The 20,073-nt window shown below is 33.3% G+C and overlaps 1 protein-coding gene across 1 annotated transcript in view; it reads left to right on the forward strand.

Annotated features, from left to right (window-relative positions):
- LOC127279008 (CD63 antigen-like) overlaps nucleotides 1–20,073 on the forward strand; it is a 53,123-nt gene that overhangs the window by 26,734 nt on the left and 6,316 nt on the right. The window contains exons 2-3 of the mRNA XM_051301061.1: nucleotides 2,153–2,341; nucleotides 18,732–18,896. Of these exons, the coding sequence (XP_051157018.1) occupies nucleotides 2,153–2,341; nucleotides 18,732–18,896 (354 nt within the window). The remainder of the gene's footprint in view (nucleotides 1–2,152; nucleotides 2,342–18,731; nucleotides 18,897–20,073) is intronic.

Raw genomic sequence — 20,073 nt, forward strand, 5'->3', positions numbered from 1 at the left:
AAATATTACTATTTATATATAATTAATTACAGTTTAAATAAAATTAATCGTTAATTTTTATTTACACAAATATAAATAACAGTCTCGTTACTGAATTTATGTTTAGGAATTAATTGCAATTACATTATGCCAAAAAATTGAGTATTTTTAATAATAATTTATGTTGTGCATTTTCTATTTTAAATTGTTCAAAACAGTAGGAAACTAATTTAAGTTAAAATTATTTTAAGACAAAAATATTTCATCTGTCAAATGTAAGTAATTTTTTATGTTTTGAATTATCTTTTGAACGACATAATTTCTTCTTTAGTTTTTGATATTTTAGTTTATTTTATTCTGACTACATTTATAAAAATGAAAGTAAGGCATTATTCAAAACAATTATAACATATCCCTGGTTTCAACATTAAAAAATACTTACCGTTGACAGATGAAATAATTTTTTATTAAATAATTTTAACCTAATTATTAATCTTTTAAAAATCTCTTAATTATACCGCTTTTTTAACTGTTTAAAATTACTAACTTTACTTTTTTATAATTTAATTCCTAAATAAATTGTGGATATTACAATTTGACAAATCAAAACAATCATTTTACGTAAAACTACGAAAAAGGACATTTGACTACGAAGTCAATATGAAAATGACTTTGACGTCAAAGTTAAATCAAAATACATAATCATTACCCAGTATCACAGGGTCTAAATAAGATGTCTAAATAAGAAAAATAAAAAATAGGAAAAGAACTAGGCGCAATTGCGCCTACATCTAGGGTTTCGTGGCGCTTTAAATTTTAATTAAAAAAAGAATAAATCAAAAATAAATAATTTAAAAATAAATAATAAAATTTATTTTATAAATTTTATGTACTATTAAATTTTATTTATTTAGCAAAATTTTTATTATAAAAAAAAAATTTATGGCAAACTTTTTAAAAAATGGCAATCAAAGAAAATCAAAAATTGGCAAAAATCAAAATTGAAAAAAAGGTAAATGAAAGAAAAAAGAAAGAGTGGCTGTGGAGTGGAGGTCTTTCTTCTATCATTTATCTTTTTTGATTCACAAACAAAAACATTAGGTAAAATGTCCATTCGATAATGTCCACTATTAAGACATGTCAACTCTTGGACATGTCAACTATAGAGACATATCAACTATAGGGACATGTCAACTACTGGGACATGTCAACTATAGGGACATGTCAACTATTGGGACATGTCAATTACTGAGACAGGTCAACTACTGGGACATGTCAATTATAGGGCCATGTTAACTAATGGGACATGTAATGTCCATTCATGTAATGTCCATTCGGGAAAATGTCCATTCAGTAAATGGAGATTTGGGATCTGTGGGGCCCCAAAATTTGAATTTGGGAGCTATGGTGCCCCAAAATTTGAATTTGGGATCTGTGGTGCCCCAAAATTCGAATTTAGGATCTGTGGGGCCCCAAAATTCGAATTTGGGATCTGTGGTGCCCCAAAAGTTTAATTTGGGATCTGTGGGGCCCCAAAATTTGAATTTGGGATCTGTGGTGCCCCAAAAGTTTAATTTGGGATCTGTGGGGCCCTAAAATTTGAATTTGGGATCTGTGCCCTAAAATTTGAATTTGGGATCTGTGGTGCCCCAAAATTAGAATTTGGAAGCTATGTTTGCCCAAAATTCGAATTTGGGATCTGTGGTACCCCAAAAGTTTAATTTGGGATCTGTTTGGCCCCAAAATTTGAATTTGGGATCTGTGCCCTAAAATTTGATTTTGGGAGCTGTGGTGCCCCAAAATATACTACGGACAGACGGACGCCAAAGTGAAACTATAAGGCTTTCGGCCATGGGCCACGAAACCCTAAAAATCAGTTATTAAGAATTCAAAAAACAAATTATTTTATTTACAACCCGCTTCACACTATTAGTAAAACGAGGTGTTCGAGCATGTATGATATAACTGATATTTCATTGGAAATGAAATGTTTATTGTTACTGATTCTTTGGCAAAGCCTGACTCCGCTAAAAGATTTATTTATTTAACACCTTAGAAAACAAATCGAAAAAATTATTGACATTATTTATTATCTCATTAGATTTATTAGAAACGGGCATTATATTGATAAAAACGTCATACAGAATAATTGAAAACGTTGTATTCTTTAAAGCTTTCAGGAATAACAGTTTTGGTTGTTGGAGGTTACATCACAAATGACGTTGTTTACTATGGACATTTTATGGAACCGAGACTTGCTATTCCTCCAGTTGTATTGGTTATTGCTGGAATCATTGTCTTCATTTCCGCTTCCTGTGGATGCTTTGGAACTGTCAGAGAAAGTTTCACCTTTCTAATGGTGGTAAGTTTAAGAGTTATTACGATTAGTAGTTTTATTACTGGGGCTAGAATTTCTCAAGTGGATCTAAAATTTGCAAAGGTTGGAATTTATCAATGTAAATGTGCAAGAAGATAGTTCTACTATAGTTACAAATAACCTGTAAATTTTATTGAAAAATGTTTAATTTATGACATTTTTCAAAATTAAATAACGTCGACCAAAATTGACGAAACCTGATGATCCTTTTTGCATATTAATTATGTAATTGACAGACTTTATAGTAGTATCCCAAGTAGCTCGTAATATTACAGTAATATTAAAATGTCCGCCTCATGGTAATATTACAGGCTACCATTACTGTAATATAACAGTACCATTACAGTAATATTACTGTAATATTACTGCAAATATTAACCGGTAATATTACCATGAGGTGAACATTTTAATATTATAGTAATATTACTTGCTACTTGGAATATTATGCACCAAGGAAGGTAAGGCCGAGTTTATGTTGGGGAATGTATCCAGTTGTGAGACGGCTACAGTTGTTAGACAGTCGATTTTTTTTAACACGCAATATTAAAATGTCATTTGCTTTTTATAAAAACATTTCTTTTCATACAAGGTAACTTTTGCGTGTACATCGAAGCAAATATATATGTTGCTTGTGTTAGATGCCAACACTGTTTGTGAGAATCGACTAAAATTTTTTTTTAATATTGTAAGGTCTTTGTGTGTATGTGTGAATGTGTGTGATTGCGAGGAGCGGGGAGATTAGAGGAAATAATATAACTTCGCGGAAAAGCGGACCGAGGCAGTATTCGTTCGCCCGCTTTTGACAATTGACCTAATATGGTTAAATATATTTTATGTACATTTTAGTCATTTGGAGTGGCAAATACATGTTATTAATTGGATTTTCTTTAAATGTTCTGTTATTATTTATTCTTACAATATTCAGAAGTGGGATAAAGATCTCGGTCAAGATCAACAGTGATGCCGGATTTTCGAAAAATGAAACTCGGTCAACGTGAAAAGTTCATTGTTCAAAATGGACGCTTGACGATTGGTGTAATAATTGGTGAAATTATAACTGGCTTTTGTGCGGGTGTGCTTTTTTTATTGACGGTGATTGTGGTTTATGGTGGTGATTGGTGAAGCTGTTTCGGAACGAAAGTGGTAACCTTGCAATTAGAAGGAAAATAATTTTTTAAGGTTCTCAAGCCGGAAAGCGTTTATCAAAATGGAGGACAATCTGTAAACAAGCACTACTCGGCAAAATTGGCAATTGCGCACATTTATAGACTTGAGAGAGATATTGAGACCACATGGTCTCAATTCTTCTGGTAACAAAAACGAATTAGTTGCACGAATTCTCAAAGCAGATCCATGTGGAGAATGGCACGTGGAACAATAGACAGACGGAAATGCGACGAAAACTCGGCCTGGATTATGCGAGTTGGACGCTACGAGAAAACAGGCTGATGATGTGATGCGCCAACAATCAGCTGGTGAAAACTGCGTACAATTTGGACGATAATACTACTAGGGTATTGATATGCTCCAAGCTAAAGAGGCGAGCATTGACGTGGAATTCTGGAAAAAAAGAAACATTTAGTGATTATGTGCATGATAAAATCATCCTCGCTAACCAAGTTCCTATTGAGGAAGATGATCGAATAGACTACTTAGTAGAAGGAATACCTGACCAACAGTTAAAGGATCAGGCCAGAATACATCAATTCAAGACGATCGAGTCATTGCTGACAGCATTTGAAAAATTTTCCCTCTCAGGGCGAGCTGATAATCCTACCACATGTACGAGCAATCCAAAGTTGATGAGGACTGCTGGAAAGAGGGAGAAGGGACATATCTCCCCTACTTGCAAGCAGCCTGTACCAGCGAAGGGAGGGTGCTATGGGTGTGGATCGACTGCGCAGCAGATTGTGAATTCCCCAAAGAGGAAGGGAGCCCAGAAGGTGATTATAAACATTGAAGAGTTCACAGGTGACAACGATTTCTATCTTTATGTAGAATTGAATTTCGACGTCGATGTTGAGCAATTTGATGTAAGATCTAGAGCATTGTTGGATAGCGGTAGTCCGGTAAGTCTGATTAAAGAAGCTCTTGTAAACTCGGATTTTATAGTAAGAGATAATGTCAATTCAATGAATTATAGTGGAATTAATAATTCTAAACTTGATGTATTGGGGTCGGTTACTGTAATGTTGTTAATGAGAGGTGTCTCACAAGAAATAAATTTGTTAGTTGTACATAATGACACGATAAAGTCATCGATTTTATTAGGGCGTGATACATTGAAAAAATTTAGACTTATATTTTTTGAAGGGGATTGACGTTTTAAAATAGAAAAAAATATTTCAGTTTATTGGATTTAAAAGACGGTTTCTATCACGTTAGAGTTATTGAAGAGTCGATTAAATATACAGCCTTCGTCACCCCTTTTGGATCGTATGAATTTACTTGTATGACTTTCGGCCTAAAGACGGCACCAAGTATGTTTCAGCGTTTTGTAAATAATGTTTTGAAGGAGTTGATTGATGCGGGAGATATCGTAGTATACATGGACGACATTTTAATAGCTACTACTACCTTAGAGCATCATTATGTAATTTTAAAAAAGTTGTTTAAATTATTAGTCGAAAATCATTTAGAAGTCCGTTTTGCTAAGTGTAAATTTTTATATAATAAAATCGAGTTTTTGGGATATGAAATTATCCAGTCCAGGATTTCACCCACTACTAAAGGAGTCGAAGCTGTGACGAGTTTTCCAGTTACAGTTAATGTCAAGGGGGTTCAAAGTTTTTTAGGGTTGACTTCATTCTTTAGAAAATACATTGACAAATTTTTAGTAATTGCTAAACCACTTTATGATTTGTTACGCAAAGGGGTGAAATTTAAGTTCGGTGAGAAAGAATTGGAAGCATTTAATCAATTGAAGGAAAGATTAATAAGTTCACCAATTTTGTCAATTATTATTCCGAACCATGAAACAGAACTTCATTGCGATGCAAGGTCCCTTGGATTTGGAGCCGTTTTAATGCAGCGAAACTCAGATCACAAATTTCAGCCTGTATTTTATTTCTCTAAAAGACCGACGGAGGTGGAAAGCAAATATCACAGCTTTAAACTGGAAATACTGGCAATTATTTATTCAATTCGTAGGTTTCGTCTGTACTTAAGGGGAATTAAATTCAAAATAATAACTGATTGTAATTCGCTAATATTAGCCGTGAAAAAACGAGACATTAACCCGCAAATCGAGCGATGGGTAATAGAATTACAGGAGTTTGATTGTCAAACTGAGCATCGGAAAGGCAGACGTATGACCCATGTCGACGGCTGACTAGAGTTCAGTTCTTGGAGGTAATTCAAGACAATTCTTTTGAGAAAACTCTAGCTATATCTCAAACTAAAGATAGTCGAATTGCAGAATTACGAAAGACATTAGAATCGCGTGAGGATAAATATTTTGAACTGCGAAATGGAGTAATGTATCGGAAAAAATGATTTGCTGTTGTTTTACGTGCCATATGAAGGAAGGTCGAGAGTTTAATTCAAATAATTCCGAAAGGAAAATTGCCTTTTCAAACGATTCACATAGATCATATTTTATTGATATTTTTGATTCGCGCGTTAAAGATAAAAAATCATATACTGATGATGACTGATGCCTTTACCAAGTTTGTTAGAATGTACCCTACCAGAACGACAAAAACGGCAGAAGCGATAGCACACTTAAAAACTTATTTTAATTCGTATAGTAAACCGCAGACGTTAATTTCCGATCGCGCATCTTGTTTCACATCAAGTGAATTTGCGGAATTTGTGTCAGAATATTGAATAAATCATGTAAAAGTTGCAACTGCATCGCCACAAGCGAATGGGCAAATTTAACGCGTAAATCGAACAATTGAACCGCTGTTGGGTAAGCTTGCTGGTAATGAATGCAATATGAAATGGCCTCGTGTAATAAACGATATAGAATATGCAATAAACAATTCCGAGCACAAGTCTACCGGGGAGACTCCGAGCAGAATGTTGTTTGGTATGGATCAAATCGGTAAAGTCAACGACGAAATAAAAATGTTTTTAGAGAGTAAAATTGATAGAAATTTAGAAAATATCCGAACGTCGGCTGAAAAGAAAATCGAGAAGAGCCAGAGCTACAATGAAAAATATGTAAATAAACATCGAAAAGAAGCGTATGTGTATAAGCAAGGCGATTATGTAATGATAAGGAATTTTGACTCAACTCCAGGAATCTCGCCTAAATTACGTCCTGTGTTTAAAGGCCCATATGAAGTAGTGAAAATCCTCAGGCACAATCGTTACGTGATTGCTGATGTCGAAAGTCACAAATAACGCAAAAATGGTATGAAGGTGTCTGGGAGCCGAAAAATATTGAAAAATTTTCACGTATATGATTACACATAGATTTGAACATAGGAAATCATATAAGATTTCATGTAGATTCTGAAATTTCAACCTAAAATTTCAGATGGATTTACATATAGGAAACAATGTAGGATTTCATTTGGGAATTTTCAGTTGGCTACTTTATGCAGACGGCAGTTTACAAAAATTAGAAATTATTTAATTAAATATCAAATAATATTACTGCAATTCATCTGAAAATAAAAAAAATTTGCTTTATTTCTGAGTTAGAGTCTCAGCTTTCATAGTATTACAGACTGATCTGAACTATAAGAGAAAAATTTTTTACCATCTGGTGGTGTAAGTGTGGAACTATGATGATGATCTACATCTATATTGAAATTTCCCATGTTAAATCCTTTTTCAATTGATTAGTATAATTTTCACATCTTAATCACTAAATGTAAGTGAAATTTTTTTTTATTTTTGTAAATTCCCCATGTCAAATCCTTTTTCAATTATTTAGTATAATTTTCCCAAATCAATCCCCAACTGAAATCCTTTCTTATTTTTTTGAAAAATTTCCACATATCAAATCCAATGTGCAATCGTATGTAAGAATGCACATGAAATCGTGTTCCATTTCCCATGTGGATTCACACGTGGTTTCCCATAAGGTTTCCTATGTGGGGATTTTTAATAGGGCGAAAGAGGTATGACACTGGATTTGATATAGGATTTGAGATGGAAAAATTTTTCAAAGAAATGACAAAGGATTTCACTTGGGGATTAATATGGGAAATTATACTAAATAATTGAAAAAGGATTTAACATGGTATTTGACTTGGGAAAACATTTGAACTTTTTCCTACTTCATATCCTGTCTCAATTTCCCATGGGGATTTACATCGAAAACCATATGGTTACAGAAGGTATGCAAGTTAAAATTTTATTCCCTATTGAAAAAAAACACGTATAATTGTACGTATATTATTATTATACGTATAATTATACGCATAATTATACGCATAATTATACGCATAATTATACGTATAATAATACGTATAATTATACGTATTATTATACGTATAATTATACGTATAATAAGACATACGAATTTGAAACAAGAATTATACGTATAATTATACGTATATTAATACGTATAATTAATTATACGTATAATAATACGTATAATAATACGTATAATTATACGTATTATTATACGTATAATTATAATTCTATTAAAAATAGAATAATAGAATAGAATAGATTAATTAGTAGCAAAATTGCGCTGAAAATTTTTAGAAATTTTAAAATGCAAATTAAATTTCACGAAAAAAAATATCGTCGAATGTCAATTCAAGCAGTCACCCATCCAAGTACTAACCGCGTCCAACGTTGCTTAACTTCCGTGATCTGATGAGAACTTGTTCCTTCGCCTTGGTGTTTCCGCTGTCTTGTCTTGATTAATAACTTTGTCGTATAAGTATTGTATCGCACCTAACCTCACTTTTAGTGATACTTATACGACAAAGTTATTAATCAAGACAAGACAGCGGAAACACCAAGGCGAAGGAACAAGTTCTCATCAGATCACAGAAGTTAAGCAACGTTGGACGCGGTTAGTACTTGGATGGGTGACTGCTTGAATTGACATTCGACGATATTTTTTTTCGTGAAATTTAATTTGCATTTTAAAATTTCTAAAAATTTTCAGCGCAATTTTGCTACTAATTATTCTATTATTATTCTATTTTATTATACTATTTTTAATAGAATTATAATTATACGTATAATAATACGTATAATTATACGTATTATTATACGTATTATTATACGTATAATTAATTATACGTATTATTATACGTATAATTATACGTATAATTCTTGTTTCAAATTCGTATGTCTTATTATACGTATAATTATACGTATAATAATACGTATAATTATACGTATAATAATACGTATAATTATACGTATAATTATACGTACAATTATACGTATAATTATACGTACAATTATACGTATAATTATACGTACAATTATACGTATAATTATACGTATTATTATACGTATAATTATACGTGTTTTTTTTCAATAGGGTTTCTATCTAAACAAATTTTTATTTTAAAAATTTAATTAAAATCCTGTGGAAACTGATAAAAATATATGTATATTTTGACGAGTACAAACTAATTTTTAAATCGATGAGACTGATACTCCGGGAAAAGGTGATAATTATGTCATTATCATGATAAATTATTATTCAAGTTATCACGCAGAAGAGATTATTTTACTTTCGGATAATTGTACCGGCCAGAACAAAAACTATGCTGTGTGTGTGATGACAAGTCATACAAAATTAAGCTCTGATTGCAATTTTATTATTATATAAATTCTCTCGAGCTGATCCTCCAACGAACATATGAAACGTGCAATAGAAAAAATGTGAGAAATTTTTATTACCGCATTTTAAATTCATTCCACACGTCATGAATTATCATCATTTTTACTTTTTTCGCAATGGTGAAATTTGAGCGAAATTATTTTTTGATTTGACAGAAGAAATTATTCATACTCAAATGCTTAAGTTAAACAAAAAGGAGAATGAAGTCCAAAAACGCGCTGTATTGGCCTTACGAATAAACGTCCGTTGTATTTATATGAAGAGATACGTCCATTTTGCTACGAAGAAAATAAAAAAATGCAATTATTCCAGATCCGAAATGCCCGAAAAAAGAAAAATACAGATTTTAATTAGAGCAAAAGTGAATAATAATTTAATTCAGTCATTTTTTAATTATTATAACATTCATATAAGAACAATACAAAGGGTTAACAGGTTGTTCAAACCAGGTCGTCGTGTTTCTCGATCGTTTTCAGCGGAATCTCCACATGAGAGAGGCTCGCAGGCCGGAGAGTAGTGTGTAGAGAAATCACAGTACGTAATTTCAACACTGGATTGTGGATTATTATTATTGTTATTTAATATTTCTAATATCTAAATTGAGGGTTCACGTGCAATAAGGGGATACGCGTGGATTCAGCCAGAAATGTATTGTCCAATTAGTCGATTTTTAAAAATGTTTCAAATGAAAATTTTAATCATCAATCCTTACGTAGGATAAAAAGGTGCATCTTTTTTTCCTCTATGAAAAATTTCTAAAATTTATAGTTTTCTTAATAAATAAGAAAAACCAATTTTTTAAAAAGTATAAAATTTCATTCTTTTTTTACTTCAACTCGTGATAATTTGCTCAATTTAATGAATTTTCAAAAAATTCAAAATGGACGTTGTAGATTGCATTGTTCTGAAAATAAAACAACCAGAAAAAATGCAAATATCTTTATAAACAAAAAAGTTATTAATTTTTTCCCAAAACAATGCAAAAACTGTGTACTGCGAACTTTGAGCGCTTCGTTTATCTGGCGAATTTTGGGCAGCAACAAACTTCCAGTGAGAAAGTTTTTCATTTAGTTACAAAGAAGTTTTCTGGAAAGTTATATAGCAATCGGATGAATAGAAAAAAAGTTATCAACGTTTAAAAATCACCGCGCGGATCAAAATTCTAACGCGTGAATATGGACTCTTGCGTGTGGAATGCAGCGATCGATCTATAGCTAATGTTTACAAACACAAATATATACATCATAGACAAAAAGTGTTTTAGCAGCTCAAATTAGCTACTGTGTTTTTGTATTTGGAAGAAAAATTATTTTTTTAAAGGAAAATTTAAACCTGATTTTTTTCGTGACATATTATTAATTAATAAATAATTCTTATTTATAAAATATGAATAGTGATGTTGTGTCTTATAATGGTAGAAAACGAAAAAGAAATTGCGAAAGTTGGCAACGAAATATTAATAAATTGAACAGAAACAAGGTATATATATCGATTACTGTAATACTAAAAACATTTTGAACTTACACTAAACCAAGAATAAAATATATTTACCTATTAAAATGTAATATTCACTTGAAAATTTAACTATTTCCTAATAGATAAAAAATCATTGTAATCAAAAAAATCTGTTTGAATAAAATATTTGACATAATTGGTGAGAAAAACTCTTGAGCGTCAATGTATGTTATCGATCGCTGCATTCCACGCGCAAGACTCCAAATTCACGCGTTAGAATTTTGATCCGCGCGGTGATTTTTAAACGTTGATAACTTTTTTTCTATTCATCCGATTGCTATATAACTTTCCAGAAAACTTCTTTGTAACTAAATGAAAAACTTTCTCACTGGAAGTTTGTTGCTGCCCAAAATTCGCCAGATAAACGAAGCGCTCAAAGTTCGCAGTACACAGTTTTTGCATTGTTTTGGGAAAAAATTAATAACTTTTTTGTTTATAAAGATATTTGCATTTTTTTTGGTTGTTTTATTTTCAGAACAATGCAATCTACAACGTCCATTTTGAATTTTTTGAAAATTCATTAAATTGAGCAAATTATCACGAGTTGAAGTAAAAAAAGAATAAAATTTTATACTTTTTAAAAAATTGGTTTTTCTTATTTATTAAGAAAACTATAAATTTTAGAAATTTTTCATAGAGGAAAAAAAGATGCGCCTTTTCATCCTACGTAAGGATTGATGATTAAAATTTTTAAAAATCGACTAATTGGACAATACATTTCTGGCTGAATCCACGCGTATCCCCTTATTGCACGTGAACCCTCAATTAGCCTTACACCACATAATAAATTCTAACCCTCAAACGAGTTGCACATATCATAACATATTGCAGTAAGGTTAATAAGGTAAGAGTTAAACGAATATTTTCTAAGGCTACATGTTAAGCTTGTAGCAAACTTAACATAGGCTTAAAACTTTCGTCCTGATAGCAAGGTTACATGTTAAGTTTGTAGTAAGCCTACTTATGGTATGGGTCTGGTACATTTATATTAAAAGATTACCCTAAGGTTATTCCATAATAAAATAGTGTAAGGTAAGTTTATTTAAATATAAATACGTCACATTTTGTAACTACGTTTCATTGTTCTCCCAAATGTCACAATATCAAGATAAAAATTTGTCAAACATACCAGAGCTCAAAAAATAAAAACTAACCTATTACTAAACTTCGCATTAAAATTACATTTATATTTAACCAAGCATACTTTTATTATATTATGTTCTTAAAAATAAATGAATCCAAACTAAAAAATTCCAAAATAGGATCTGTATAAGAATAAGATTAAATTTCTCTCGGTTCCGCGGTAGCAATAGCTGTATTAATTCCATTACTCGTTAATTCCCGAATTATGACGAATTATACCGAAAATAAAATCATGCGTTTACGAAGGAATAAATTTTCCCTTCAGTCTTCGTTTTGAAGGAAACTGATTAACATGTTTCTTTTGCACGCGCCGAAACGCTTAACATATTCGGTGCAAACTAAATGTTTAAAATTAATGTGTGAGTGTAAACGAGAGTGAAAATTTGTACTTTATTGAATTAAATAAACTTGTTAAATTGAAAATTAATTCAATAATTTCTCTTTTTTTATTATTCAAGCGATGTGCCGAGTCTCATGAGGTTTCATGAGCTTATCTGAAACCCAAAAAATAAATCATTTTCTTTTTCATATTAAAAAATGAAAAAGTGTCGATCCTACCGATTATTCCATTACCAAACAAATTGGAGATCCTGCCAGGATCACTCGTGCTCATCAAGGATTCATCATCTTAAGTGAATCATAGCGTCGTTCGACATTTTGACTCTGGAAAGTCAAAATCTCCACCATTTTGAAATTCAAGAATGTCACGTAGTTCTTTTCGTGATGTCACCTCGATTACTCACCATCAAAAGAAGACAAATTATATCCTCCTGTCAACAAGTTCTAAGTTGACTCTCTGAAAACGTCGTTCATACGTTTTCGCGCATTAACTGTTAAAGTTGATAAACAACACAATTACCATGTCTACAGACGAAGCCAAACCTCCAACCTCCAATCAAATTGGATACTCTTCTTAAGGATCAAAGCGTTGAATTGGACGCGCTCAACAGAAGCATGGGTTACTTCGAAAATCTCGTTCTAGAATCTCGTGTGTGACCTGTTTTGGAAAACTGGGCCAAGCATTTATTTACGTGCTGGTCAAACTTCGTCCAAGGCACTTCCAAATCCATCAAATGGCAACCAGTGACGAAATCAGGGTTCGTACGTATTTTACCGACCAGATTTTCGAAACTACGGAAGCCAAATATCTCACCATCAGTGATTTTCTTTCTCTGTGGATGACAGCTGCCAACCCAATCAGGCCAGAAACGCTGCCAGTTAACGCAGGAGGATTAACAGAGCGTTCCATCGTCAAACTACAGCCGATAAGTATACCTAAATTCTCCGGTAAGCTCACCGATTACGCATCCTTTCGGGATAGTTTTGATTCCCTTAACATAAAAAAGCGAACTTTAAGTGATCTTGAAAAATTGCATTATTTGAAAGGTCTGATGGAAGGCGAAGCCCATGAATTGATATGCAATATTCCATTAATCGAAACTAACTTTCAAATAGCATGGGATCTTTTAAGAACTCGATATTCGAATACTCGAACCTCTGTAAACGCGCATTTAAACGATATTTTTTCAATTGAGCAAATTTAAAAAAATCCGCGTCAGCCTTGTTAAATATGCGTAATGTTTTAAAACGAAATCTAGCTGCGCTCACAAATTTAAATCGTCCAGTTGATAATTAATCCGACATTTTGATAAATAGATTAGTTGCATGACTTGATACCAGTACCCAGCGCGATTGGGAACTGCAATTGGCGGCAACAACAGATTGTCCTACTTATAATGATTTTGATAATTTTCTGCAGGTCATAAAACTCAAGAATGTGCTAGTAAACACACGTGTCAAGAATGCAAAATGAAACATCACACTTTGCTTCATCGCGATAATTCAAAACAAACAAAAAACAAATCAGATCAAGCTCAAGATAAATGTCTACCGTCAACCTCGAGTCAAGCCGAGACAAAAAATATTCAATCTCATTTTTTATCAACCGGGACTTTGAAAGAAAAACGAGTTATGCTTGCTACAATTAAATTGTGTGTCTTATCACATTCTCATCGAAAAATTTCAATTAGAGCTTTGCTTGACCCAGGGTCGACTTGAACATTTTTTCAAACAAAGCAGCGAATTTATTAGGTATCAGAAAAACTCGAGTATTTGCATCGCTGTCGGGGCTGGGTGGCACCTCGGCCGGTACAGCTACGTCTGTAGTTGAACTTAATCTTTGTCCCATTCAAGCCGAGAATCCCATGTTTACAACCCAAGCATTAGTCATTCCTCAAATCACAAAATACACCCCTGAGAGGAACATTTCGCTTGAGAAGTGGCCTCATTTAAACAATCTTGAATTTTCCGACTACATTACAAGTAATGAGGAAATAAACTTGCTCATTGGAGCAGATTTATACGGCGCGTTAATTTTAAATGAAATTCGAAAAGAGGGGATTAATGAGCCAGTGGCACAAAACACTGTCTTTGACTGGGTTTTGTCTGGTCCGATTGCAACCAGTGTTCCTTCGAATTTAAATACTGTCTCTGTTCTCCATTGTGCTTCATTCGATCAATTAAATTCCCCATTGACAAAATTTTGGGAAGTCGAAAATGTCAAGACAGAAACACCGGTCTCTCCGCAAGATGAATTTTGTGAATTACATTTTATGTCAACACATAAACGAACAAGTGAAGGTCAATACATTGTTCAATACCCCTTTGATTCTGAAACTCTCGACATTGGTGAATCTCGTTATATTGCGGAACGATCTCTTAAACGCATTGAAACTCGACTTGAAAAATATCCAGAGCATAAAAGGGAATACAATTCATTCATGTCAGACTACGAATGTCCAGAACACATGATTCCCTCTCCAAATCCACATCTACTTCCACATCTTTGCGTCTATCTTCCTCATCATCCTATTATTCGCGAGCACAGTCAAACCACAAAATTAAGAGTCGTTTTTCACGCTTCAAGTAAAACAGCAAATGGTACCTCTCTCAATGATCACATGTTGATTGGTCCCAAGCTCCAACCTGATCTTTCCATTATTCTTTCTCAATGGCGAACTTATCCCTTCGTTTATTCAGCTGATATCACAAAAATGTATCGTCAGATTCTCATCGATCCGATTCAAAGAAATTATCAACGCGTTCTATGCAGACCTTCTCTCGATGTTCCGGTTTCCGTATATCAATTAGCAACCGTATCTTATGGTACACGCTCCGCTCCATACCTCGCATTAAGAGTCATGAGACAACTCGTAGCTGATGAAGGATCAGATTTCCTACTCGCATCTCTCGTTCTCTTGTTCGACACGTTCATTGATGATTTTTCATTCAGAGCTCACGATAAAAAAATTGCAAGGTTAAAGCAAGAGGAAGTTGTATCACTTTTAAAAAAGGCTAAATTAGAGGCGCGAAAATGGGCAAGCAATGAACCATCCCTGATTGCAGATGTTGATCCATCAAATCATGGTCTTGCATGGGGCTCTTCAGACTCACAAAAACAGGCAATCAAAGTTCTTGGAATTTCATGGAAATTTGATACCGATACCTTTCATTTTAACGTGAACCTTGAACTTCCAGAAACCTTGACTCATCGACAAGCGTTATCTCTCTTGGCTCAATTATTTGATCCCGTCGGGTGGATTTCTCCAGTATTAGTCGTTGGTAAAATTCTTATGCAAAAATCTTGACTAAGCAAAGCAACTTGGGATGAACCATTGCCCACTCAACTTCAAAACGAATGGTTAACTTATTTTTTATCATTGAACGATCTTTCAAAAATCTCAATTTCTCGATGGAATAATCATGATCCTAACAGTTCAAGTTCCGAACTACATGGATTTGCGGACGCATCTGACCTTGCATACGGTGCAGTCATTTACCTACGAACTGTCACAAAATCTGGCGAAACATTCGTTTCGTTGATCACAAGCAAAACAAAGGTATGTCCAATTAAAAAACTTACAACCCCAAGGTTAGAACTGCAAGCAGCTCGACTTATCACTTCACTAAAAAGTGTCAGAGCTTTTACCGAAATTCCAATACAGTGTTGGACAGATTCCAAGGTCGTATTGGCCTTGCTGAGCTGAGCCAGTCACTTTTACCATCATTAAAATGGAAACATGTTCCGACTGAAAGCAATCCTGCCGATCTCGCTTCTCGCGGCCTGCTCCCCTTAAAATTGCACGAATCTACTTTATGGTGGAATGGACCCAAATGGTTAATGAATCAGCCCGATCAATGGCCGAGTCAAATCTCGCCATCTGACGAGGAATCGTCAGTCGAACTTAAACCAGTCTGTCATCTCGTTAATGATCCAACAAATCACCCTCTTTACAATCTAACGATAAGGTTTTCATCATGGGAAAAAACGGTTCGAGTCGTTTCATACGTCATAAAATTTGTCAGTCTCTTTATCAATACTATGCGAAAAAAGAATTCTTTTCAAAACAAAATCTGCGATCTAAGAAAAAATTGCCAATCTGTAGCTAAAACTGAACCGATTAAGCAATTGACTGCTCAGGATTTATCGAATGCAAAAATTGTTTTGTACAAATTACTACAAGCTCAATTGTTTTCCTCAGAAATTAAAACTTTGAATCAAGAGAAACGCGTTTCGGCAAAAAGTCAATTGCATTCTCTGAATCCATTTCTTGACAAGCAAGGCGTGATTCGTGTCGGTGGTCGACTAGAGAACTCGAATTTACCTTTCGAAGCAAAACATCCCGTCATTTTGAAAAAACATCCCTTGGTTACAGCCCTGATAAGATCAATTCATGATAAATGTTTGCATGGCGGAATGAAACTTACCCTAAGTACGCTTAGACAAAACGTGTGGATAATAAATCCTAGACCTCAAATTAAATCGGTCCTGTTGAAGTGTCTATTATGCGCGAAAATTCGTGCATCTTTAGCGACTCAGCTCATGTCAAATTTACCCCATTCGTGAGTAACAAAACCGGAACGAGCCTTTTCTCATTGTGGACTGGATTTCCCCGATTTCCAGGCCCTGTTGGCCAAGGACAGTGTCACGTGGCACTTTATACCCCCAGCTGCTCCTCATTTTGGAGGAAGCTGGGGTTAAAAGCGTGAAAACACATCTCAAGCGAATTCTCTTAGGCAAAACTCCCACCTATGAAGAACTGCAAACTCTTTTGTGTCAAATCGAATTAGTACTGAACTCAAGACCGATTGCCCCTTACACTGACAGCATTGACGATCGCGATCATCTAACACCGGGCCATTTTCTCATTGGCGGTCCAATTAACGCGGTACCACAAGAATCTTTGTTAAATCTAAATGAAAATCGATTGACACGATGGCAACAAGTGCAGCAAATGTTTGAAGGTTTTTGGAAACAATGGACAAACGATTACCTTCAATCATGCAACATAGAAGAAAGTGGCGAATTTCGAATGATCAACTCAAGGTCGGTCAAATGGTTTTACTGCGCAAACCAGAATTGCCTCCGACAAAATGAAATCTTGCAAGAATTATTTAATGTTTTCCAGGCAACGATAATATCGTTCGAGTTGTCAAAGTCAAAACATTTAAATTCGAATATGTGCGACCCATCACAGAGCTTGTTTTGTTGCCTGTTGACCTTGATGATAAAAAAACCAATTGTTGATATGAAACGAGAAATATTCACTTTCTCCGATTTATTAAAAATGTACTCGAGTTCTACGAATTTTTTAAAACAATCTCATTTTCATTGTATCGATAATCACTTTTCTTGTATTAATCAATTTGTTTATTTTTTGCGTATGCGAGAATGCTACTGAAATGTCTTCGAAAGTATGATTCTGTACACATTGAAATAGTTATTTCAAGGCAGGCGGTTTTGTATAAGAATAAGATTAAATTTCTCTCGGTTCCGCGGTAGCAATAGCTGTATTAATTCCATTACTCGTTAATTCCCGAATTATGACGAATTATACCGAAAATAAAATCACGCGTTTACGAAGGAATAAATTTTCCCTTCAGTCTTCGTTTTGAAGGAAACTGATCAACATGTTTCTTTTGCACGCGCCGAAACGCTTAACATATTCGGTGCAAACTAAATGTTTAAAATTAATGTGTGAGTGTAAACGAGAGTGAAAATTTGTACTTTATTGAATTAAATAAACTTGTTAAATTGAAGATTAATTCAATAATTTCTTTTTTTTTATTATTCAAGTGATGTGCCGAGTCTCATGAGGTTTCATGAGCTTATCTGAAACGCAAAAAATAAATCATTTTCTTTTTCATATTAAAAAGTGAAAAAGTGTCGATCCTACCGATTATGCCATTACCAAACAGGATCCTACATGGGTTTGGTAAACAAAACGAATGTAGAATATACTTTTGATTCGGTTTGGTAAATCGAAACGAAAGTATAATGTTGACTTTTGATTCTGCTTTCGGAATCAAAACTAAACAGAGTTGATTTTTGATTCTGATTTCGGAATCAAAACTGAATAGAGTTGACTTTTGATTCTGATTTCGGAAACAAAACTTAATAAACTTGGCTGCTGATTCCGATATCCTGACCAGAATCAGAACAAAAGTGTTTCTGAATTTTGTTTCGATTTCGTGAAGGTCCCTGATTCGGAATAAAAATCGTGTCCTTATTTCACATACTGTTTTCTTTATGGATTTATAAATTCCTTCAATCAACCTGGAATTTCAAAACGATTTCTAGATAGGAATCGATATAAAATCCCATGTAAGATCTTATATGCGAAATTTTAATTGGGGATCTTGGTAAACCGTCGGTATTGAGAAAAATTATTTTTGTGGTTGAATACAGCTCCACTAAGGCTATGATTTAAGAGAAGTAACATCACAACCTGAAACTTTTTTTGTGGCTGGGTTTTAACACAAAGCGAGCATTCTATGGGCTTTCTGTAAGCTTATTCTCTATAAGCTCTTGATGTTCGTACATAACAATTTAAATGAATCTCCAAATTAAACACTGCTTTATATAATCATTTTTATTTTAATTCTTAGTTTTGCATTGGATTGCTGATGATATTCATAATGGAGTTGGCAGTAGGAGTTACAGCGTGGTCTTACAGAAAAAACTTCAGCGACATAATGAGTCAGAAATTCACCACATCAATGTATGACTACAAAGAGGTTGACGTGAAAGCATGGGATGTTATTCAAGAGAAGGTGTTTATGTTTTAAATGATTTTTACTTATTTACAGTAATTACGGGTGAGAATTCCTGAAGTGACCCCCTATTTGTCAAGGGTCGGAATTTTTTATCGAAACTTCACAAAAATATAGTTCCAATATATTTACAAACATCCCCTAAATTTTATTGAAAAATATCTATTTGTTTATTTTTTATAAACAATTAAAATTTTATGCATAACATTTTTCAAAATTGCATAATTTTTTACAAATATTGACGAAATTTTACTTTCTTTTTTTTAAATAACTTATGAAATTCCAAACTTTCTGAAAATAATTTTTACAATTTTTAAACTGTTCATTTGTTAAAAAAAAACTTTTTTTTATAAACAAATTAAAAAATAAACGTGTTCTGGATGATTATTTTCAATTTCATAAACATAGACTTGAAGAGAATTTATAGAGGATTAATTTTAAAAAAACGGTAACTTGGAATAGTTTAATAACAATGAATTTTTTTGAATGCGTGCTCTCACCCCGTGCAACGCGCCTGAACACATTGCACACTGCCCGCGTATACCGTGACTTTCCCATTGATCAAACCTTATAGACAAAATATAATTATTCTGAAAAATTAATCTCATATTTTCGGAACTTTCTTCAATTCCAAGACAGTTCGGACATTGTAGTAAATAACAATCGAACTCCGGATTTCAACAAACCATTTTCTTCAAGCAATCATGATAATTTAACTCTATTTCCGTCCCGTTTAATTTTTTTTAATACCCGCAAATTTAAGACGTACATTTTCGTGAATTTTACACACACACAGATTGTGTGTTTCTTTTGGACTCGCAAAGATACACTGCGCTGGTCGAAGTTTTCTAAACATTGATAAAGATATTTTTAAATCTTGTAATTTTTTTCAAACTCTTCGTGCAATGTATGGATATTTCCTGTCAATAATCTTTTTTGTTCTTGGTACCGAACTCCATCTTTTTTGAAGAATTTAAAATTTTTTATACCAGATAGAATACGACTAACTTCGTCCGACAAGTAGAAATTTGGAACTTTTTTGTTCAATGGCAGGATCCAAAGAACAACGTTTTTTCAAAATTTTTTCAAAATGTACTACCTATCAAAAATTAGTGGGTTACACTGCCCTGAAAGTTTGTAAAGTTTGATGGTTAAAATGTTTTTAACTATTAAACAT

Source organism: Leptopilina boulardi, unplaced genomic scaffold (assembly GCF_019393585.1).
Source record: "Leptopilina boulardi isolate dan_hultmark-lab unplaced genomic scaffold, ZJU_Lbou_2.1 LbouV2_213, whole genome shotgun sequence".
NCBI classification, from domain to species: Eukaryota; Metazoa; Arthropoda; class Insecta; order Hymenoptera; family Figitidae; genus Leptopilina; species Leptopilina boulardi.